The sequence below is a fragment of the Sorex araneus genome, chromosome X (assembly GCF_027595985.1).
Source record: "Sorex araneus isolate mSorAra2 chromosome X, mSorAra2.pri, whole genome shotgun sequence".
In the NCBI taxonomy this organism is placed as follows: domain Eukaryota; kingdom Metazoa; phylum Chordata; class Mammalia; order Eulipotyphla; family Soricidae; genus Sorex; species Sorex araneus.
Genome location: NC_073313.1, coordinates 90032481 through 90057601, shown reverse-complemented (window position 1 = coordinate 90057601; position 25121 = coordinate 90032481). Strand labels below are relative to the sequence as shown.

Genomic DNA, 25121 nt, shown 5'->3' with positions numbered 1-25121 from the left:
AGGGGTTACTCCTGGCTTTGCACTCAGGATTTAACTCCTGGCGGTGCTCAGGGGACCATATGGGATGCTGGGGATTGAACCCGGGTTGGCCGCGTGCAAGGCAAATGCCCTACCTGCAGTGCTATCGCTCCAGCCCTTGGGGGGAATTTTTAGATTTTTGTTATTGTTGCTGATCTATCATGGCAGAGCTTGGCAAGCTACCAGTGGTGTATTCGATATGCCAAAAATAGTAACAAGTCTCACAATGGAAACATTACTGGTGCGTGCTCAAGCAAATTGATCAATAACGGGATGACAGTGCTACAGTGCTACTGTACTGATCTTTATGAATATTTTACAGATTCAAAAAATATATTTTTACTTATAAATGCTTTACTTATCCCTGGAGCGCCGAAGATTGGAGGAGGCAGACAGAGGATCTTTTTTCCAGGTGTTGTTGAGCCTGGATTCTAAGGTCACAAAATTCTGCTTTACCTAGTTCTGTGGGGCTTCACTCATGCCCAAGTGTCCGGAAAGTGGCCTGGAGCATGGTAGTGGCTTGGTAGTAGAGGTTGTGGAAGTCAGCCGATGAGGTATTTATCTGGCGAAGGTAGGGTGGAAGGTAGGGTGGGTCGTCTGGGTTTGATCCCTGGGTACCGCCACTACCCAGCCACCACTACGCTCAAGGCCGCTTCCTGGACACTCAGACCGAACCTCATGCATGTGTGAAGCCTCACAAAACCAGGTAAAGCAGAACTTTGTGACCTTGGACTCCAGGCTCAAGGAGGCCCGGAAGCAAGATTCTTTGTCTGCCTCTTCCAATCTCTGGCACCCCAGGGATCAAATTCAGATGACACACATTACTGGCACCAGATAAATACCTCATCGGTGGACCTCCACTACCTCCACTACCCAGCCACCGCCACACTCCAGAATGCTTTCCTGACTGCACGGCCACTTTGGGGCTGTGCGGCACACCATAAGACACTTAATGACCCATTTTCCATAATTTTCACACCATATTTGATGGGGTTCAAATATGGTGTGAACGATGAAAACACCTGTAAGGGTGATTGGAGTCCGCCCTAGAAGCCTCCATCCTTCTCAGAGAGCCCAGCAAGCTACCAAGAGTACTGCACCCGCAAGGCAGACCCTGCAGGCTACCCATGGCATATTCAATATGCCAAAAACAGTAACAACAAGGGGCCTTATTAGCCTGACACCGAAAGAGCCCCCAATATGGTAGTGTTAAGAAAGATGAGCAAAGAGAGGCTGATAAAATCTCAGGGACGCACTAGACTGCCAAAACAAAGAAGGATTAAAATGACTGTCTGTACTTTCAATGCATGTACGCTGGCATCGGAAGCATCCATCAAGTACCTGATGGTTCAAGCACAGAAGATCAAGTATGACATCATTGGTCTGAACGAAACGAGAAGGCATCAATCACATTAAGCCATTTTCGAAACTGGAGAAGAACTGTTACTCAGAACATGTGACAAGAGAGGAGTTGGTGGCATTGGTGTCCTTGTGAACACAAACTTGGCCATGAGCATAGATTCATTCAAATGCCTAACGACCCGAATAGGATGATTACGCTTGAATAGATGTAGCACACTGCCAGCAGTTTCTATCTTCGATGTTGCTGTTGTCCCAAAATTCCAAATGACATCGGACCACAGTCTCATTTGTGAAAAATTCTACTTCACAGAGCAGGGAGAAAGTAATGCAAAGTTTAAGTTTACGAAGAGAACTCCCCAAATGAACATCAACTGAGAGCTCTTTGGCACTATTGCGGCAACGTGGGAAGACACCATCATTGACATCATCGACAGGAATACGATCGACTGGTTCAGCACCTCCTCGGCTAAACAAGGAATGCTGAGAGTGGGGAAAACCACAAACAAATGCCTGTCTTCGGAAACTCTCGAACTCATTCGCCAACATGGTTTGGCATGAGCCTCAGGCAATCAGAAGCTAATTCCAAACTCGCAAAGCTGTGCAGAGAAGTGATAAAGGAAAACCTCAAAGAGAGAAGAGCAGCAGTGTTTGCCGATGTGACAGAAGCCGGGAAAAGTACTCGCAACGCTCGCCTGTCCTTCACCAACTATAAGACAAAGATGACTGCACTCCAAAGTCCTGATGGATCTATCACATCTTCCAGAAAGGCAATGGAAAGGATTATTCATGACTTCTACTTGGATCTCTTTGACAGCCATGCCCACCTGTCCATATACCAAATTGCACAGGATAGATATGTCATTCCAAACGTCCTCTCTTCCTAAATTTCATGCACCATTTCATCGGTAAAGACACATACAGCACCCAGTCCAGACAAGGTCAGACCGGAACACCTGAAGAATCTGCTGCCAGTACTCATCAATACACTGGCTCGGCTCTTCACGCACTACCTGTTTGTATGCAAGGTTCGGTCCCAATGGAAAACCAGCAGGACCATTCTGTAGTACAAGAAGGGAGACATCCACGACATTGGCAACTATCACCCAATCTGCCTGTTGTCCGTCGTCTATAAGTTGTTCACTCGAGTCATCCTGAATAGGATAGGCAGAACACTAGATGAAGGACAACCATGCGAGCAATCCGGGTTCTGAAAAGGACTCAGGATGATTGACCATATCTACACAGTGACCAAGCTCATTGAAGTTTCGTGAGAGTTCAAGATGCCACTCTGTCTAATGCTCATCAATTTAAAGAAGGCCTTTGATTCTGTTGAGACTGAAGTGGCACTGAAGCCCTAGCAAAACAGGATGTTCAAACTCAGCATATCAAGATTTTCCACGAGCTATATTACAATTCACGACCAGTAACACGCCATTCTACAATGAAGTCACCATTCACATAAATAGAGGGGTTTGGCAGGGTAATACCATTTCACCGAAATTCTTCAGTCCCACCCTCGAGAACGTCATGCGAAGATTGGAATGGGAGCAAGCTGAGTTCCAAAAAGAATTCAGCACAATCGACCATATCTACCCAGTGACCAAACTCATTGAATTTTTGCGAGAGTTCAAGATACTGCTATGTCTAAAGTTCATCAATTAAAAGAAGGCTTTTGATCCTGTTAGGACTGAAGTGGTCATCGAATCCCTAGCCAAACAAGGCATTCAAACTCAGTACATCAAGATCCTCTGCATGCTGTATTATGGATTCACCACCAGGATCTCACCATTCTACAAGGAAGTCATCATTGACGTAAAGAGAGGGGTTTGGCAGGGTAATACCATTTCACCGAAATTCTTCAGTGCCACCCTCGAGATCGTCATGGGAAGACTAGAATGGAAAGGAATGGGAGTGAAGATAGATGCTTGGCAACTGCACCACCTCTGCTTTGCTCATGTCATCATTCTAACAACACCAAACATTAGCCAAGCAGCACAAATGTGGGCCAATTTCGACCAAAAGTTTGGAAAGGTCAGACTGCAGCTGAATCCCAGCAAAACAATGTTCATGAAAAACTAACTAGTCTCTGACATTCCATTTGCTCTCAATAAAATGAACATCTCTGAATGCAGCAACTATGTGTACCTGGGTCCAGAATGCAACGTGATGAATGACTTGGCGTCAGAACTGCGCAGGAGGAAAAGAGCAGCGTGGAATGCCTTCAAGAGCATTGAAGAAGTTGTTAAGAGGATGAAGAAACTCCAGCTCTACGCACATCTTTTCGACTCCACTGTTCTTCCTGCACCAACATACGTATCAGAGACCTGGGCCCTATGAAAATAGGATGAGAACGCTATTTGTGTATCCCACAGAGGAATCGAAAGTACTATGCTTGGAGTATCAGATTTCACTCAAGTGAGAGAAGGAATCTGGTGTTCTGATCTCCGTCGACGATCAAGAATCAGGGATGCTCTCTCATTTGCCAAGGCCTTGAAATTCAGATACACTGGACTCTTAATGCTATTCAGAGACGACCGCTGGACTAGAGCTGTTACCAACTGGATTCCATGGGATGAAAGACCGCGTGACCACCCACCTACGAGATGGTCAGACTTTGTCAAAATCCTGGAATGCGCAGATACCATTGGTCTACACCAGCCAATGACAGAGATGAATGAAGACATTACTGGTGCTTGCTTGTACAAATCAAATATCAATGGGATGACAAGTGACAAGTGACAAATTCTTTATTGATGCACTGAGTGAGAATATTTTCTCCCACTCAGTTATCGATAGCCACCATTTTAAATTCAGATGTTAAAGTTTGCTCTCATGATTTCAGTGTTGTTGACCCTATGGCTTGAATATTTATATCTATCATTCCTTAACACCACAAATATACTTGAATCCCCTTGAACCCTGTCCCCACTGCTTGCAATCTGTCTCTTTACTTCCACCCCTTCACTCTATTTCTTTTGTTCTCCCTCTGGGTAAAAGATGATCTAGACATTTCCCTTAAAGCATTGCATTCCTTCATTTAGTTATTTCAATTACTGTATATAAATTTTTCAACCTGAATAACAGCATTATTTAAACTAAAGTGCATTATTATTGTGCACTGCATTTTCCATATTACTTCACTTTGATTGTTGGAGTATTTGTATTTTCAATTTTATGTATGTTAAAATATATTAAAACTATAATTTCAAATGCAAAGGTAACAGCAAAAGATTGTAAGTGAGAGACCTAAGAATTCAAAGTAAAAGAAGCATTATAACAAACTACAGGTTGTATGAATTGACATCAGTAATAGAATCAACAGTTTAAAACAGTTAAAAACAGGCACTATGTAACTAGTGCAGCAGGTAAGGCACTTGCCTTGCACCTTGCCAACTTGAGTTGTATCCTTGGCACTAATTTCTATCCTTGGCACCTCTATATGCCCACTAACCCCCTCCAGGGATAATCCCTGAGCCCAGCGCCATATGGTTACTTACTCCCAGTGCCAGGAGTAAGCTCTTAGAAACAACAGGTGTGGCTCTGAAACAAGAATAAACTATCTTTTAGAATGAACTCAATTCTTAATGCATTAGAGAAGTAAAAGTTGAGACAGGTGATTGTACATAGGTAGTTTGTCCAACTACCTATCTGCAGACCAGTCAACGTCCACAGAAGAACAAATTTAAAACACAACTGGCCTGCCTCAATGACTCTGTTTGCTTGTTTTGGTTCCAAAAACCTAGCTGTGTTTTTCTTGGCTCTGCAGTCAGAGGTAACTCCTAGTGAGTTCACAGAACCATATGGGATGCTGAGGATCAAACTCAGGTTGGCTGAGTGCAAGGCAAGTGCTCTAATTACTGTCGTATTGCTCCTGCCCTAAAATGTCTTTGAATTGCTTGTCTGATGTCAATTTTTAGGAATAAAAGGATCGAAAATAAATTATGCAAATTGCAGAATATGTCAGAAATAAGAAGTCTCTTAAAAGTAAACAAACTCCCTTTTAAAAAAAATCTATAAATGACAAGCACTTTCATTATTAATATTCCTTTTTTTGAAGTAAATATATTTTATTTTAAGGGTTTTTGAAGGTGTGGAGAGGAAGAGAGTGAGAGAGAAAGAGAGTAACGTACTCAAGAGAGAGCCTGGGCTTATCCAAGGGCTTAGAGAGCCCCTACACACATCCCAGCATTAGACAGGAAAACATGAAAGTACATATATATCTCTCTCTCTCTTTTTTTCTTTCTCTTTATCTCCTTTTAGGCATTGTGGTTTGCAGTACATGTACTGTAAGATTATCATAATACAAATTTACATCCTTTTAGTACTCATTTCTTGTCCAGAGTGATCATCATTTCCAACTATTATTGTCACAATGGTCCTTTCTCTGTTCTAACTACATGTCCCCTCCAACTTGTGACAAGCTTCCAGCCATGGACCAGTCTTCCAGGTCCTCTTTTCTACTTATTTGGGTATTAGTCTTATGCAGCTTTTATATTTATGTTCTGCAAATGAGTACAATCATTCTATGTCTGTCACTCTCCCTCTGACTCATTTCACTCAGCATGAGATTCTCCAATTATATCCATGTATAAACAACTTTCATGACTCCATTTTCCCTAACAACTGCATAGTATTCCATTGTGTAGGTATACATAGTTTTTTTAACCAATTATCTGTTCTTGTACACTTGGGCTGTTCCCAGATTCTATTTTAAATAATGCTGCAATGAACACAGAAGTGAAGATGGCTTTTATTCGTGTATTTTTGGGCCCCGAGGGAATATTCCCAGGAGTAATATTGCTGAGTCATACGTAAGCACAATTTCTAGCCTTTTGAAGGATGCCCATATTATTTTCAAAAAGGGTTGGACCAGTTGTCATTCTCACCAGTGATAAATAAGAGTCTCTTTCTGCCACATCTGTGCAGGCACTGGTTATTTTTGATCTTTTAGATGTGTGCTACAGTCTCTGTAGCATGAGATGATATCCCTTTCAACAGTCTATTTTTGAATATGGTTTAATGTCCCATAAGTCTACTGAATGTCTTTTTTTATTATTATATTCAGCATTGGAGAGTTTGAATTTGAAGTGCCTTTTTTCTCCTTTGACTTTATTGACACAACTTAAATTTTTGAATAGATACACTCTCTATGCCAAAAGCAGTTTGAACATTTTGGGATAAAAACATTGATTGCTCTTTAAAACATAAGGGCCAGAGAGATAGTACATAGAGTAGGACACTTGCCTTGCATCAATCCACCTGGGATTGATCCCCACGACCTCATATGATCCCTTAAGCCTGCCAGGAGTGATCCCTGAGCAGACAGCTAGGAGTAAGCCATGAGAACCGCTGGCTGTAACTCAAACTAAATATATAAATGCGTAATATCCATATGTTCCAGTTAATTCACAACTTGTTGCAAACTTTCTTGTCAAATGTATTATGTGTTATATAATCTTTAGTGGCGCACATTCTAAAGCCTTGTCAAGTGAACAGAATTGTTCTGATATCTTGTATTTAGAGAGGTATGTAGGAAAAATTTAACAAACACTGCAGAATAAAAAATTGTCATGGAAATCAAGCATTTCGAGATATGACTGATGCTGGCAAAGGATGCTACATCTATAAGCAAAGACATAGGTTTCCCAGGGTGCCTTATGTGAAGTGGGAAGGAAAAAGATTGCAGCCTTCAGAAAGGAATATACAGCTTCCCTCTCTATCCATGTCAGTCATCGGGGGAAGTAACTGGGAAATTTAGGACTGGTGAAATTCTGATGGTACCCTGTCTGCTACCCTGAAATCTGTACCCTGAATGGTACAGACCTCACATCTCACCAGCCCCAGGAGGCAGTTGTCAAGCTCCTTCTGAAGTACGCTTGTTCTGAATGTGTGGGAAATCACCCCTGTCACCCATTTCTCAAGGAGCCATAGACTCAGGTAGAGAAGAGGAATTGCTCTTTTTAGGAAGGAAAGTTAGTCCTAAATCTTACACAGGCTTTTCAGGATCATCTTCTTCCATTACAGAAAAGAATTTCAGGAGGAGAAAAAATGGTGCAGTAAAACAAGTTTATTCAGTAAATAAGGGAGGGAAGGAGAGAGTTAGACACAGATACTGGATCAAGAGAAAATGGGGGAATAAGCCCCAGATTAAGAAAGCACACAGCTCAGACAGATGCAGGCCAAAGGGACAAGGCAAGGCTAAGAAAGTATACATTTCAAGAGGAGATGCCAGCCTCTGCTCCCTCTTCCTCGACCAGGTTAGTTTTCTCAAACTCTCTTCCCATCCCTAGTTCATTGCTAGTGTGTTTTCCAAGGGGGTAGGGGAGTTTGAAAGAGTTGACTTTTACTGTCTTTTATTATTCTTCCAAGGTTCCTGTAGTGCAGCCTCTCCTCCTAGGGGGTGTTTAGCCACTTTCTATCTCAGGGAGCCATCCTTGCATCCTGCCTGGAATACTGTATCTAAGTATCTGGACTCCTGAGAAATTTCTTTTCTGTCAAAGGCTTTCTTACTTTGGGGCTGGATTAAGATTTAAGTCAATGTTAAATGAATTGACATTAACATGCCTCCCCCCCCCCATTCCTGCTTACAACATGACTAAACAGACTAAACAAAAAGTTTAGTTGCTAACAATGGCATTCTTTTATTTGTCTATTTGTGTGTGTGAAGCAAGGTATCACTGTAGCACTGTCGCACTGACATCCCGTTATTCACTGATATGCTTGAGTGGGCACCAGTAATGTCTCATTGTGAGACTTGTTGTTACTGTTGTTGGCATATGGAATATGCCACATGTAGCTTTCCAGGCTCTGATGTGTGGGCGGGAAACTCTAGGTAGTTTGCTGGGCTCCCCGAGAGGGACAAAGGAATCAAACCTGGGTTGGACACGTGCAAGGCAAATGCCCTACCCGCTGTGCTATCGCTCCAGCCCCCATGCTGCAACAGTGCTACAGTGTGAAGCAAGGTACTTTTATCTAAAATTATGTAGAAAGGTGTGATGGGAGAGAAAGACAAGCCAAAACTGAAGTTTCAGAGAGAACAGAGGCTTCTCCATAGTGGAAATAAACAAGCAAAGAAACATAGAGATGAGCTAAGCAAAATACGTGTTCACGGAAGACCATGAGGTTGAAAAACAAGTCCCTAAGTGGTGTGCTTTTAAATAACAACAGATTTCTTATTGGACTCAGAGAATTGAAACTGAACTAAGTATGCTATTTATTTAGGACAGGTGGATCAGGCAATTCAAGAACATGGAAATGCTATTTTACGTCACACAAAACTAGAGAATTAACACCAATAAAATTCAGCCTGGTAGTGGAGTCTTACTAAAAGTCTAAAGAACTGGATCCTCTTCCAACCAACACATTACTTTAAATGAAAGAAACTTTATCAAGTGATTTCAATGATCCCCTTCCAGCCCTGCTGTAAAACTTAATTTCTAGTTGAGTTTATCTTTCTAGGATAAAGCTGCACCCATATCATCCAGTGAACAACTTTGACATAGGGAATCAAACTATTGCTATGAACCCATCAAGGACTTGAAACTTCTCTTAAGAAAACAAAAATACTAAAAGCTAAAATATGTGTCTATTAACTTTGAACATGTTTTCACAGGTGGACAGTAAAAGTAGAAGCTAACAACTGGGGCTGGTGGAGATCCCCAGGTGACTTATGAAAAGGGGAGTAGAGAGATGTCAGATTCTGGAATGCAAGCAGCCCCTTTCTCTCTACCCACCCTTCCAAACTTGGAATTGCTGGAGAAATCTAGGACTGATAAAGTTAGCTAAGGACCCCTACTGGGGGCTGAAGCAACAGCACAGCAGGTAGGGCATTTGCTTTGCATGTGGCTGACCCAGGTTTGATTCCCAGCATCCCATATGGTCCTCCAAGCACCACCAGGAGTAATTCCTGAGTGCATGAGCCAGGAGTAACTCCTATGCATCGCTTGATGTGAACCAAAAAGAAAAAAAATGAACCCTTACTAGATCTGGATTTCAAGTCCCTACCACTCCACAGGGCAGCTGTCAGCTGCACCTGGTATCTTTACTACATGACATGGGATTTGATCCTGACCACCCAATTTCTCAAGGAGCCATGGACTCAGGATGGAGCAAGAACTGTCTCTGCAAGAAAGGAAAGTTACTCCTAGGCCTTACCCAGCCCTTTCTGTTCCATGACCTTCTTCAGAAAAGAATTTCAGGGCGAGGCGAGTATGTTGCCCGAGACCCTCATATGCTGCTTGTGTCTACGTAGCCAAGCACATGTGGTGCCCAAACACATGTGTCTCCTTCATCTCGCCTCTTGACATGTGTGCTGAGACTTTCTGCTTTAGAGAAGTCCATGTTATCTCTTGAGTGCTTACTACTCTTGAGTGCTTATTATCTCCCCTCTCTCTCTTTCTCTCTCTCTCTCATTCTGTCCTTCCCCATTCTAAAAAGTCTTCAAATAAAATCTACTTTTACTAAAAAATGAATTTCAGGAGGAGACGAACAGTGAAGTATAAAAATTTATTGGGAAATAAATGGAGGTAAGAAGAGACGTAAGGTAGGATATGTGCTCAAGAGAGAATACGAGCATCTCCATAGTGGAGAGAATCAGTACACATCCCTCTGTTAAAGAAGGAAAGTACACATCTCAAGAGGGGAGAAGCAAGAGTCATGTCCTCAGACACTAAGTGTGCAGTGAAAACTTATGTGCTTAGGCAGCCCAGGTGTGCACTTCCTTTGTTCAAGATGGCATTGTATGAAAAGCTACCCAGTAGCATTCAACATTGCTAGGGTGGTTGACAAAGCAAAGTTTGGAGCAGTGGATCGTCTTTTTATATTCTCCACCTGGCATCACGCAGAGCTTCAGTCTCTCCTCCCAGGGAGGGCAGCCATATCTCTTAGGGAGATTCCAGCACTTGGCCTGAAATTCTGCAACTCAGTGGATTTCAGCACTTCTGAGATGGGTCATTTGTAGGCTCGTTTAGGTTTCTGATGCTGTTTCCTCTAAAACACACATCACCAGGGCCCTATTTTCCAGCCTGTAACAACAGCTTTTTTTTGCAATAGATTTACTAGTATGCAAACAAACAAAGGAAAAAGAAGATGCTCATTCTGTAAGCATGATCTTTTTAAAATGTTCTTTCCTACCCAGGTCAGAGAAAAGGTTTCTTACTCCGCCAGTTATACTGATGTTATCTCCATTTTCACCACATCAAAACCCCAATTAGCCAGGTTCAAATCATATTAAGTTAGCATGAGATTTCACACCTGTACATAGGCAGGTTCTAATCTCTTTTGTCAGCATGAAGAAATCACAGACAAACCTTCACCTCTTAAATATTTAAGGGGGTAAAATCTCTAGGGGGAAATGTTGCAGACAAGAAAATAGTGGGAGCGGTGCTGGTATTGTATACTGGGAAAAACATTGAATTCACCCTAAACCAGTTCAAACGAATGATTTTTGATACAAAAGTCCCACCTCAGGAGCCTGGAAAATTACTGAGAAGCAAAATTCCAGACCAGGTACAAGGATGGCTCCAAGGGAGGAGAAGTAGCTGGAACCCCTGGGAAGAGAAGCTCTAGCACAGGACCAAAGGCCATGAAATAATATTAAAAAAACATCAATGTGTATTCACAAAAGGGCAGTGGGGCTCTATCTCTCCCACTGCCCAAGTTTAGTAGTCTCATGCCGCTTCCCCCACCCTGGGGAGGTTGATGGCGATAGGTAGATGAAGAAAGGAACGAGGACCAGGCTAGTGGTGTCAATTGCAGTTTATTCCAAACTCCATTCCCCTTCTGCTTCTCTCTCTACCGCCCCTCTGCTTCTCTCTCTCCCAAACCCCTCTAGCTCTCACTTCTGACTCTGTCTCTTACTTCTGACTGTGACTCTCACTCCCTTTGTGCTCTTTCCCCTGCTTTTGGCTCCGATGACTCCCTGATTCTCTCTTGCCTTGTGCTCTGCTTCTGTGTCTTCTCCCTTACTTCTCCTATCCTATAGTCTTAGTTTATATAGCAATCACATAGGGTGGTGACACAAAAGTGGGTTGAACATTAACAAATCAACAAAGAGGGGTAAAACCACTCTTTCTCTTCAACTTTTCAATATACTTTTCTAAATCTGAGTATGAGTATCTATATTATTATTATTCAATATTTTTATTCTTCAAAATATTGAAGAACTTGGGAACCGCAGACCAACACAGAGTCCCAACATATACCATAATCATCGTATTGTGAGTAAACTATTTATTTTCTTCTCTTACCTGGCACCTTTTGGACTGGAGCAATAGCATAGCAGGTAGGGCGTTTACCTTGCACGCGGCCAACCCAGGTTTGATTCTTCCATTCCTCTCGGAGAACCTGGCAAGCTACAAAGAGTATCCCACCTGCATGGCAGAGCCTGGCAAGCTACCTGTGGCGTATTCGCTATGCCAAAAACAGTAACAACAAGTCTCACAATGGAGACGTTACTGGTGCCTCCCTGAGCAAATCGATAAACAATGGGATGAAAATGACAGTGACACTAGACCATGAAAGAGGAAACCTAATTTACTTTTGCCAGCTGCTATGAGCAAACCCTCTTTTGATTGCCCATTTTTCACATTCCTGTAGTCCCGAGGCTCTTTTTTATGAATAAAAAGTTAATTTCCCAAGATCATAGGTTCTTCCCTAGGCTTTATACTCATCAAGAATAAGAGAGAGGGGTATGGTGCTGCCAGCAGGTCAACCTGTACCTGCTGGGCAAGTGCATCAGCAGCCTGATAGTGCCTTCAGACTTCCTGATACCCCAAAATTGCTGCTGTGCCTATGGCCAGACTCTAACAACTTAGAGCCAATGTTTCCAAGAAATTAAATAGCCAAAAGTTAGGTATGTGGGAGCCACACCCAAAAACCACCTCTAGCTCAGCAATACAAGCTCAATTATTGGCCTTATTTCAGAGACCCATAGATAAATCTAGAAAGATATCCAAAGCCATAGTTAATCTCAGACCTGCACATGGCTGAACAGACTGGGTAACTCAGAAAAGGTTGGGTTGGCCTGGTGGCCCACCCAAGCAGAGCCCCTAGCAGCTGCTTGTTTCTACAATCCAAAATTGCCACCATATACCCTACCTTACTCCACCATCTCCGGACGGATCTCAGCAAAATATAATCTGCTGAAAATTCTGGTATGTGGATTTTGTGACTGAAATCTCAGGCTTCCTCACAGTTGGGGTGGGATACCTCCCCCCACTTCCCAAAATACAGGAGCACTGGTAGTCATCCCCAAGAACCAACTCCAGCCCCACCCTGTAAGCTCTACTACTGGCCTTGCTTCCTTAAATAAATCTTGAAAGAGATCAAAAGCCACAGAAAAGCTCGGATCCTGCACGGCTGAACAGATCAGGGTAAATTGGACAAGGGTAGATTAGCCTGTGGCCAACCAACCAGAGGCTTCGGCAGCCACTTGCTTCCACAATCCAAACTCGCTGCCACACCCCAGCCTGACTCCACTGTCTCAGAATGGACCTCACCAAGATAAAATCTGCTGAAAATTTTGTAATGTCGATCTTAGCGCACCAACAGCCCTGACCCAGAGACACACAGGACACCACGGCACCGGAGATCTCTCCGGGTCCCATACCAGGCCAATTTCACCAGGGCACCCCAGATGGAGCAGGTGTGTTCTCCCCACCTATTCCAGATGGAGTCCCGATGACCAAGAGCTTCCATAAGCAAGGCCCAGGTATGTGGGTACCAGGACTGAATCTCCAGACCACATGGCAGCACGAATCCTTCCCACCCACCCAGTTGAAAATGGCTCTCATGTCCACAATTTGCCTCCAGGTGCCATCTTAGCACACCAAAAGCCTTGACCAAGAGACTCCCAATTAAATCCCCAAATGGATTACTGCCATACAGAGATGTATCTGGAACCCAACCATTTACAATCTAGAAATTTACATTTACAATCATGGCCATGCCAGCTCTCATGATATTCAAAATGAGCAATGGAAAATAAATTTTCTTGCATCAGCCCATGGCAGGTAGGCTTGAATGGTAGTGGAAAATTTCCAGTAAAACATAATGACCAAAATTATAGAGAGAGTATTGGGGAAATTTTCTGCCATAGAGGCAGAGTGAGGACTGGGATATGGGTGGTGGAAAATGTGCACTGGTGGAGGGATGGATATTTCATCATTGTATGGCTAAATCTCAAACATGAAAGCTTTGTAACTATCTCACTGTGATACAATTTAAAAAAATAAAGTAATGTGGAGTTCATGCCTAATTCAATCAGCTTAATCAATGGCTGAAAAAATAGCCGTACTCCTACATTAGTTAAAACAAAGACTAAGAGATGGGTAGATAATGCCTAGGCCAAAAAAGACAATACTAAAGACCTAAACCAGTCAGATTACCTTGTAGTATTTTCATTCTCTGTAACATCTTGTCACTCGGCAAGTAACAAAAAGACCCAGTTTTCCTATTAAACACACACACACACACACAAACAATGAGCTATACTTAATTTGTCCTATACAAAATTCCTCTTCAGTTGGGGAATTTCCTTCTCTTTCTACTTACTTTACATAAACTTTCTATTTTCTAACTCTGAGACTGAGCACACTAACTTGGGGACTGTTGATGAACACAGGGGCCCTCTGTAACTGCTGCTGCATTAGCCACTGAGTGTAGACTACAGAGACCATCTCCATCTTACCATGCTGACCTGATTGTGACTTCTTCGCATTGGCCAAGCCTGAGTAACCCTCACATGATGGCAAAATAACTAACTTCTTTATTAATATGAAAGTCACCTGCTCTCTCTTAGTCAACCCCCAGGACCTCTCGACAAATAATAGAGTACCCCAAATAAAAATTTCTCTCATCTTGCTGTGTTTATGCAAAATTATTAGCCAGGATTATTAAAAGCATACCATTTGGTAAAGATACAGTGGAAACTATGTTGCTATAAATTTCTGTAGAAATGAGATGGTAGTTCTTAGAGGCAAATACAGAAGTATTCTATTATGTTTGCTATAAAAGATATCTCCTGAATAATCCAGACAAAATTTATTTTACTGGCAGCAGTAATCTAGTTCATGAAAGGACTAGCAAAGCTACATGTGCTGTCCTAAGTCTGACCAGGATAGTTGAAGCTAAGGCCTTGCCAGAGGGAACTTTAGCTACAAAGGCTGACTTAGTTGTTCTTACATGAGCCTGCCAATTGGCTAAAGGATTTAGAGTAAGCATCTGTACATATTCTAACTGTGCTTTTTTAGTCTTAAAAGCCTATGCTGCAATATGGAAGGAAACCAGATATCTAACAGCTGAAAAATAGTCAAATAACACATGGAGAAGATGTTTAAAAAACTCTTAGAGACAGTGCAGGCACTCAAAAAATAGAAATTATACAGTGATAGTGTGATCAAAATGGATATACTGAGAAAATTTAAAAAACAGCCAAGCAGATGCAACAGTTCAGAAGACAATCCTTTAATTTTTGTTCAATTACAGGACTTATATCCCATTCAGAAAAAAAATTTCTATTAATTCAGAGTGTTCTGAAGGAGAAAAATAAGGGACATTGCAAAAAGATTTCCAAAGGGAAACTAATGGTTACTTTATTAATAAGTGAAGCTACTTGTTCTTCCTACAATGCAGTTAATAAATAGTTTAATGATTACACCGAGACCACCCTCTTAGAAATAATGCTGTGAAAACATAAGTAAAAACCATCTTCCATGGAAAGGGACTAAAAACTACAACTATGAGATGTAACTCAAAGTTGTGCTTTGTGTGCTGTTAATAAACCTAGCAGAAATTCTAAGATCCCTCCTCTGGAACAGCCTATTTAGCATCAAAGAACTTGCCCAGAGGAAGTCTGGGAGCTTGACTTCACACATATAACCAAATGCTCAGGGTGTAAATATTTATTTGTTCTTATTGACACCTTGAAGGGAAAGAAGCATTTCCCACCCATATGGAGAGAACTAGAGAAGTGTCTAATGTGTTACTTAAACAAATAAATAGTCCATGGATTTTACTTACCCAGATCATTATAGAGTGACAACAGAACTTTTCCACTGCTAAAGTAATCCCAAGATTTAACTTAAGCATTAAAAATTATCAGCTACACACAATCTTGCAACCCTGGTCATCAGGAAAAGTGAAAAAAAAATAATGATACCTTAAACAAATATTACGGAAGAAAGATCAGTGTCTTGTTTCTCTTACCTGTGGTTCTGCTTGAGTATATAGTAGATCATAAGTAAAATTTCAGCTTAGTATCTTTGAGCTTTTTCATAGTAGATTTTTGTTTTTGTTATTTTGTTTCTTTCTGTTGAAGTCACATTTGGCAATTATCACGGGTTACTCCTGGATCTGCACTCAAGAACCACTCTCCACAAAGCTCAAGGGACTATATAGGATGCCAGGAACTGAACTCAGTTTGTCCTATTTTAAGGCAGACATCTTAGCTGCTGGATTATTCTCCAGATCCCATGTAATTACAATTTATTGAATTCAGAGTGTTTAAAATAACAAAGTATACTATTATTTTCAGAGAGCCAGGCAAGCTACCAAGAGTATCCCATCCACGTGGCAGAGCCTGGCAAACCACCCATGGCATATTCGATATGCCGAAAATAATAACAAGTCTCACAATGGAGACATTATTGGTGCCCTCTCGAGAAAATTGATGAACGGGATGGCAGTGCTACTATTAATTTAAAGAAGGCATAGCAGAAGTTCAGGAGTAAGAAAATACTGCTTTGCCTCATTCAAATAGAGAAAATCCCAACCATATTTCTGCATGAGTGTTGCTTGAATAAAAGGGCCCTTATCAAGTTATCTTAAGCACTTTAACTGCTATAAAACTTAATGGAGAAACCCTTATCTAGATTAATGAAGAATGAAAAAAATTGGGATCAAGATGACAGGTGAGTAATTGTAACAGACACCTCGATATACAAAAGATCATAAGAGGTGACTAATAACAACATTATGCCACCAAGTTTGAGAATCTAAATAAATAGATTCATTCTTAAAGCCATACAAATTCCCAAGATTGAGCCATGAGGAAATATAAAACCTGAACAAAACAAACAAGAATAAGGAAATTTAGGCAGTGATTAAAACTCTCCACAAGAATAAAAATCCTGGTCTAGATATAGGTTCACTACTGAATTCTAACAATGCACCAAATAAAACTTAGTAGCTATGTTTTCAAGCTTTTCAAAAATATTTAGGAAACAGGAATTGTAACAGTTTTTATTAAGCCAATATTGCCCTATTACCAAAAGAAGATGACAAGACTAAAAAAGAAAACTATAGACTAATATCCCTGATGAAAAAAAAATCACCATAATCATAGGATACCAAATCCAATATCAGAAGGATTATAAATCACCATCAAGTGGAAGAATGGCTCAATATACAGAAGTAAATTAATGTAATACACCAAGTCAAAATAAAGTTAAGTATCACATGGATAGATCAATCTATGAAGGTAAGCTCTAAACAAGATTCAATACTCATTCATGATTAAAAAAACCCAGATGTCCAACAACAGACAACAAATATATGGCATAAATACACAACAAAATACTATGTAGCCATAAGGAATGATGAAATCATGCAATTTGCTGCAACATGGATGGAACTGGAAAATATGTTAATTGAAGTAAGCCAGAAGAACGACAAACGCAGGACATCACTTTGTGTGTCATTTAGAGAAACTGGATAAGAAAATGCAATGCTTTGTGCATAGGGGGTGCTTAGATGAACATCCTTCGCCACAGAGTATAGGAAGAAGGGGGAAAGAAATAGCAGGAAGGAGAAGAGGAGGAGCAGCAAGAGGTATAAGGGGTAAGGGTCAAGAAGACCCAGGTAAATTGATCATGTTAAGGAATGAGAGAAATAATATTTAAACATGGAGTCAATAACAATTAAATTGTTAGACCCAAACTTTAATAACCAAACTTAAAATTTTCCAGTCAAGAAGGTCGGCTGAGACTGGGGTCGATGTTTAGGTAAGAGAATCTTGAAACACTGTTGGAGGGAAGTTGACACTGGTGGTGGGATTGGTGATGGGACATTGTATTTCAGGAACCCAACTATGAATAACATTGTTATAAGTGAGAAAAACTGGGGAATAGTGAGTAGTCACAATCCCACACCTCAGATAACAGACCATTAAAAATGAATGAAATAATGATGGGACTTAGTAACATCAACAGTGGACAACAAAAGCCCACCATCACTCCCACAACATCAGACCTTTCTAAACTGCCTGGAGACTTCAGAACAGTAATATTAATGATGTCAAATAATCTAAGCCAAATACAATTGAGCATAAATCCAATACATTTAAAGCTAACCTCATGAAATAAATGTTACCACTGATTCAAGTAGAAATAGTGGGGCAGTAGTAAGCATCAGTGCTAGACTTGATGAAAATGAAAGCCTAATCAATGGTCTTGAAAATACGGCAAACGGCCACTATGAACATAGATGAGACAGTACAAAAGAGATTGAGAAAATTTGAGACTAAAATGGTCATTGTTGACAATACTAGGATCGACTTCAGAATCATAGTAATTCCATGAAGAGAAGAGGAATAGGAAAAGAAAGTCTGGTTGAAAGAAAAATAATAGGAGCAAACTTCCACATCTGTAGAGAGAGAGATGGGATCCCTGTCCAAGAGATACAAAGAGTAACAATTCCCAAACAGAGCAACACCAAGATGCATAGGGATAAAAATGACAAGAACTAATGTCAGAAAATCTTTAGGGCAGCAGAAGAAAAGCACAGACTTGTATACAAGGGAAAATTTGAGATTTAAATATTTATCTAATGAAACTCTACAAAGAAGAAAAAGGATGAATATACAAAAAGTATTGAACAAAAATAACTTCCAAATTAAAAATTTTGTTCTCTGTAGGATTATTACTCAGAGTTGAATAAGGTGAAATAAATTATAATCAAAAAATAGCTGAGGACATTTTTAATATCTAAACCAGATATATTAGATTGATTTAATGGTATAATATAAAATGCATAAGCAACAAAACTCCATATAGAGACAAGAGAACAATTCCCTTTATTCCTATAATTTCTCAAAGCATCAATTGAATATTTCCATGAACCTCTAAGAGCCTGACTGGATAAGGATAGAAGGCAATCTTCTGTTGCTTGTAAAAGACTATCTCATAATAAGCCCAAGTTCAGAGTGAGAATGTAGAAAACAGTCATGCAGGCAAATGGAAACTAAAACTAATCATATGTACCATTATTTGTATCAGTACAAATAACATTCAAGCTAGAGGAAATAAAAGATAAATACAGACTTTGTATACTGTTTAAGGAATCGAGAGATCTTGAATGTTTAACACTTTTCAACACTTACGTATCGAATTAAGTGGTGGGAGCAGTTTATAAAGCAACTGTTAAAAGACTCAAGAATACATATCAATGAACTTATAGTAGCAGTGGGAAACCTTAATAACCCAATCCTGTCATTGGACGGCTCACCTAAAGTGAATATCAGAAAAGAAATAAGAATGCTAAATGAGGAATTGGGGAAAACTGGTACTAATTGATATTTACAGGATCCTTCCATTCAAAAAGTCAAATACACATTTTTTTCCAGTTTGAACACTGAACATTCTGCAAAATAGGTGACATGCTGTACACAACTCATGTATTCATAAATTCCTGAAAAAGGAAATTGTATCGAAATATGTTTTCAGATATAATGCCATGAACGGAGAAATTAATCATACCAAAAAAAGTGTGGAAAGCTCCAACATTTTGAAACTGAACAATAGGCTTAAATAACAAGTGGATCCAGAGATAAATCTAAGAAAAATGAAAAAAAGAGTCCTCAAAATGAATGAATGAAACACAAAATGTCCAAACATATGGAATACAGCTAGGGATACAGCTAACGTAGAACCAATGTGGTGGTGGGGGGGAGTTTGTAGAAATATAGGTGTACAGGAGGAAAGAGTTAAATGCTCAAATTAACTACCTTAAAAAAAAGTAGAGAAACAAGACAAAGAACAACAAATGAACCCAAAGTAAATGGAAGAAAATCATAAAAGCAACTTAGTGACAAAAGTCAAGAAAACAATGCAAATGGTTAGTGAAATCAAGGGCTCGTTTTAATAACCTATTGATTTATTATTTATTGATCTTTGCATTTTGTCTGTTTTCTATAATTTATTATTTATGTGGATTTTATTTTATTTTTTTATTCTTGGTTCAAAGGTCAGGGAGCATGCTTTGTGGTGCTCATGGGGCAATTTATGTGGTGTTGAGTGTAGAATCTGAGTTGATCCTATGCAAGGCAATCAGCTAAAACTGTGTACTATCTCTCCATCCCAAGAATTTATTTTTAGAAAAATTAAACAAGATTGACAAACTCTTTGCTAAACTCCAGAGGAAAAAATAAAAAGAGAGAAAACTCACACCAATGAATTAGGAATTAAAGAGGAAATATTATATAGGTACCTCAGAAAAACTAAACACTGTAAATAATTACTATGAACAACTTAATGTCCATAAGATGTAGATTCTGGAACAAACTGGTGCATTTTCAAATCATAGAACCTCTGAAGAATGAATTAGCAAGAAGTAAAAGACTACAAAGGAAGCATCAAGAGTAAGGAAATTAAAAGAGTGATTAAAACTCTACCCAAGAAAGAAATACATGGTTTGACGAGGTTAATTGATGTATTGTAACAAGTTTTTGAAATACACTTACTGCCTATAATCCTCAAAGTCTTCTAAACAAAGAAATAGGAATATTTCCTAACAGCTTTTATGAAGTGAAAATTGCTCAAATATGAAAAATAAACATGCATATGATTAAAAATAAAACTACAAACTGGTAATTCTGATAACTCATGATCCAATGGTCCTCAACAAATCATTAGCATATTATAAATATAATAATATATCAAAGCATAGTACCCTATGATCAAATGGGTTTTATTCCCATATGCAAGGATGGCTCAATATATGCAAATCAATTGATGTAATACACTGTATCAGCAAAAGTAAGATTAAAATAATACTATCATAACATTACCTGAAGAGAAGCTTTGATACCATTCCTCATGTGTTCATGATAAAAAAAATATATGTCTTCAACACAAAAGGTAGAAAAGAGACATACTTCGAGAACATAACTGCCATTTACAATGAACCCAAAGTCAGCATCATATATAAAATGGTGGAAAAGAAAGCTTTCCCTCTGAAGTCAGGCATAAGATAAGGACACCCAATCTCCCTGTTTACACTTGGTATTGTATTGAAGACCTCAGCACACCACTAAGGGATGCAAAATTATCCAAAGTGATACAAATTGGAAAAGAAGTAATCACTATTTGCTGGTGACATTGTAATATAAATAGAGAACCATAAAGTCTCCACTAGCATTTTTTAAGAAATAACAACCGGTACATCAAGGTAGCATGTTACACAATTAACACAAAAATATGCATTTACATATGTAAATGTGAATTTTAAAAAAGTCTCCTTTAAAATAGTGTTTCAAACTATCAAGTACCTAAGAATAAAAAAAGAATATGAAAGATATATATATATATATATATATATATACAAATATATAAATATCAGTACAGAAAAAAAAGAAAAGAATACCAGTAGATGGTAAAATATTCCATCAACAAAGAGTGAAAGAAATAACATTGTGAGAGTAACTATCCTACTCAAAGTACCATACAGATCCCATGTAATCCCAAATAAAAATCCAATGACATTTTCATAGAAATATCTAGAAAAATTGCACCAAATTTATAGCAATCATAAAAGCATCAGAATTGTTTTAGCCACTCAAGCAATTTGCTATTTGAGTAAAGAAGAAAGGAACTATATTTCCTGACATTAGAGAGAATGATATATATCTAAAAGAATGGAAAAAACCAGTGTGGGTGATGTTTTAAAAAATAACTTCCATTCACTATTATTGATCCTGTCACTTGGTTCAATCTCTACGAAATGCAGCATGAAAATTTCTCAAAAATGTAGGCTAAAACTTTCATAGGAGCTAGCAATTAAATGCCATGGCATCTACCCCAAACCACAAAACCAATAGCTTGAAAAGATACATACACACTTATGTTCATTTCAGTGCTTAGTACAATAGTTAGGATATGGAAGCAACACAAATGTCAAATTAAAAATGACTGGATAAAGAGCCTACAGTATATGAACGAAATGGAATCACATACAGCTTTAAGAAAAAACAAACTACAGAAACAGGAAGTGCAGTTTTTCCACATCCGGCCTCCTCTCTGGCGCATGCGCACTGCATCACGGGGCCCGTGACTTCCGGTGTGGCCCAAAATGGCGGCATGGGGCTGAATCTGCCGCCATTTACCGAAGTTCTGACACCGTCGTCACCTTCCTGAGGGCTCAGGAAGGTGAGACCTTGAACGTTTCTTTCGGCTTCGGCCATGTCTGAGCCCAGCAAAAAACTCACTGCCAAAGATGGGGTCTCAGGACACCCAGAGAAGCTGAGCTCTGAAGAAATGACCACACCCACCCTCAGACAGCCTATTTATCTCGGAGGAATCTCCTCCATTGAGGAGTTGGACTTGAAGGTTCTACAATTCAAAAACCAGAAACTAGCAGAGTGCTTGGAGCATCGAAAAACTTCTGAAGATGAACTGCGAGAACGAATTGAGAAACTGGAGAAGCGACAGGCTGCAGATGACGCCATGCTCCTCACTGTTAATCGCTACTGGGCCCAGCTAGATGAAACTGTGGAAACCCTTCTCCGATGCTACGAAAACCAGGAGGTGCCGGGGAAGCAGGAGGGGCCGACACCTCCACTCACAGAGCCAGGGACCTCAGAACTGAGGGCTCCCCTACCAGTGCAGCTGCGTCCCCGAATCAGTGAGTCAGCATTGGCTTTCGTGGTGGCCTTGGGCACCAGCAGTAAAGAAGAGGTAGAGCTGCAGCAGCAAGGCCGTGTGGAATTCTCCAAGGCAGCCGTCTCCCTTCTTGTAAAGATCTCAGACTTCTTGCAGCTCCAGGTTGGGGAACTTTGTGCGCGAGTATACAGCAAAGAAGACAAAGAGTTTCTTGGTGAGAGGTCTCAGACACGCACTAGTGATCTTGGCAGTGAGAACCAACGACTGCAAGACTTGGTCACCCAGCTACACGAGAAGTACCACCGCATCTCGTTGGAATACTTCGAGCTCCAGGACAAGGTGACGTCATCCGAAACAAAGGTACGAGAGTTGGAGACCACTGTAGAGGACCTGCAGTGGGACACCAAGAAGCTACACAAACGCGAGCAGAAGCTCAATAAGAAACTGGCAGAGGCCTTGAATCAGCTCGACCCTCGCTACAATGTGTCTGGGACCTCCTCAGGCTTCAACTTCCTGAAGTTTGAGACGCTGAAGGCAGAGTTGAAAGAAAACCAGGAATTGGCCACCAACTGCCTGGCAGAGCTGGAGAAATTGCAAGCCGAATTCCATGGGGCTGTGGTGACTAAAGAGCGCCTCAACGTGGCCCTGCTGACCCTTCCCATGGAGATGGTTCGGGAGACAGACGAGTACCAAATGCTGCAAGCCCAGTTCTCATTTCTCTACAATGAATATCTGCAAGTGAAGACCCAGCTGGATGAGAGCCGGGAGCTGCTGCTGTCCACCAATAATTCCCACCAGCTGTACATCCAGCACATGGAGAATAATGAGGTTGGAGTGCAGATAAACCTGCGCACAGAGGTTTTCCACTTGGAGGATACAGTGGCTCGGGTTCGCAAGGAGTATGAGACGCTGCGCTTGGAGTTTGAACAGAACCAAGCAGCCAATGAACAGGCAGAGCCCATCAACCGGGAGATGCGTCAACTGACCATTAGCCTCCAAATCCATAACAATCAGCTGAAGAAAGATGTCCATCGCTACAAGCGGAAGCTGAGAGACATACAGGCTGAGATCAACAAACACCAGGCCCGGGCCAGTGGCTCTGCCCATTCCATCTCTGGTGTGATCCCCACAGGCGATTCTAGCCTCAGTACCTCAGCCCCAGGAAAAGAAGAGGGTGGGCCTGGCCCAGTAGGTGCCACAGATAACAGGAAGAAATTGGAGGCCATGCCTGCCACTGCCACTGCTACATCATCTGTGAAGAAGGAAGAGCTGCCCCCTGCTGAGAAAGACCTCCAGCCTGTCACCCCTGTGCCCCAGGGCCTGTCCTCCCAGCCTCAAAAAACTCAGGCGGGACCCAGCCGGGACTTTAGGGGGCAGGAAAGGCCCAGCCTGGGAGTCCAGCCGAAAGCACGAGCCCACTCACGAGCTGAACGGGAGAAGGCCAAGGTGAAGGAGACCAAGAGGAAGACATCAGAACACCTCAAAGGCCTCCGTGCAGAGCTCAAGAAAGCCCACGAAAGTCAAAAAGAGATGAAACTGTTGCTGGACATGTACAAATTGGCTCCCAAGGAGCAGCGGGATAATCAGCAGCTCATGGAAGATGAACGCAAGGTCAAGGCTGAGGTGGATCAACTGCAGGGCCATGTCCAGGAGATGGAGGAGAAGTATCGCAGGGAGAGTAAGAAGCGCGCATATGAACGAGCCCTGCGGTCCAACTGGCAGGCACAGCAGATCAAATACCTGCGGAGGAAGCTGGGGGCCACCAAGCGTGAGGAAGATGCTTTGGCCTCGGAGATGGAAGTGACAGGCCAGGCCTTTGAGGAATTGCAGGAGCAGAATCAGCGGCTCAAGCAGCAGTTGCAGGAGAAGGATGAAGCCAACTTTAAGCTGCTGTCAGAGAGGGGCGAGACCAACGACATCTACAAGCTGCTGTGTGAAGAGAAAAGTGAGCTGGAAGAGCAGGTTTTGAGCCTCCAGTCCCAAGTGAATGCCCAGCTGTTGACTGTGCAGACAATGGAGCATAATGAGTGGATCTTGCAGGGCTGCCTTGGTAGTGTGGAGAGGGAATTGATGCTGTGCAACCAGGCTCTGGAGCAAACGAAGACGAAGGCTTTGGAAACCATGATGCTGGTCGAGAACCTGAAGGCGCATCTGGAGCAAGTGCAGACACAGCTGCAACAGATTCAACCCTGCCTGGAAGAGAGCAGAGTGTCCCGGGAGAAGGAGAGCTTCAACCTCAAGAGAGCACAGGAGGATATCTCACGACTGGAGCACAAGCTGGAGAAGAAGAGGAAGGTCTATGCAGAGGCTGACGAAATCCACCAGGAAGAGATCAAGGAGTACAAGACATGGCTGACCTGCCCCTGCTGTAACACCCGCAAGAAGGATGCAGTCCTCACCAAGTGCTTCCACGTTTTCTGCTTCAAGTGTGTTTGGGATCGCTATGAGGCCCGCCAGAGGAAGTGCCCCAAATGCAACACAGCGTTTGGCGCCCACGACTTCCACCGTATCTACATCAGCTAAAACTAAAACCAGTGCCCCCAGTTCCTCCTACTCCCTGGCCCTCTATCCTGGACCCTATGAATCCAGACACCTCCCCCCATCCCCACCTACTTGGTGTGGGGACTCCATTGCATGCTTCTTCGAGGGCATTCAGCCAGGCCCAATTCACCTTTTCCTCGTGTGACCCCCACCCTGCAGAAAGGTTGGCTGTGAGAGGCTCAGAACACTCAACTGGGCCTCCTGTGAATTGACCCAAACCCTTCTTCTACTCTTCACCGAGACCCAGTCCTAAGGGGGAATTCCCCAGATTTTCACCACTCCCCCCCACAAAAAAAACTGACTTGCAAACTCATGAGGAGGACCAAG

At 41.5% G+C, this 25121-nt stretch overlaps 1 protein-coding gene across 2 annotated transcripts; it reads left to right on the top strand.

Moving 5' to 3' along the window:
• Positions 1–21833: 21833 nt before the first annotated feature.
• Positions 21834–24776, top strand: LOC101551287 (E3 ubiquitin-protein ligase BRE1B-like). 2 transcript variants are annotated; one of them, XM_004606348.2, is made up of 2 exons: positions 21834–22787; positions 23064–24776. In XM_004606348.2, exons 1-2 carry the CDS (start codon positions 21834–21836, stop codon positions 24774–24776), a joined length of 2667 nt encoding a protein of 888 aa, XP_004606405.2. The 2 variants fall into 2 exon arrangements, with proteins under 2 accessions (XP_004606405.2, XP_004606406.2); XM_004606349.2 differs by having other exon boundaries at positions 21834–24776.
• The last annotated feature ends 345 nt before the right edge of the window (positions 24777–25121 follow it).

Excerpts from the sequence above, each read along its gene's own strand:
- LOC101551287 (XM_004606349.2), top strand. The coding sequence starts at position 21,834 with ATGTCTGAGCCCAGCAAAAAACTCACTGCCAAAGATGGGGTCTCAGGA.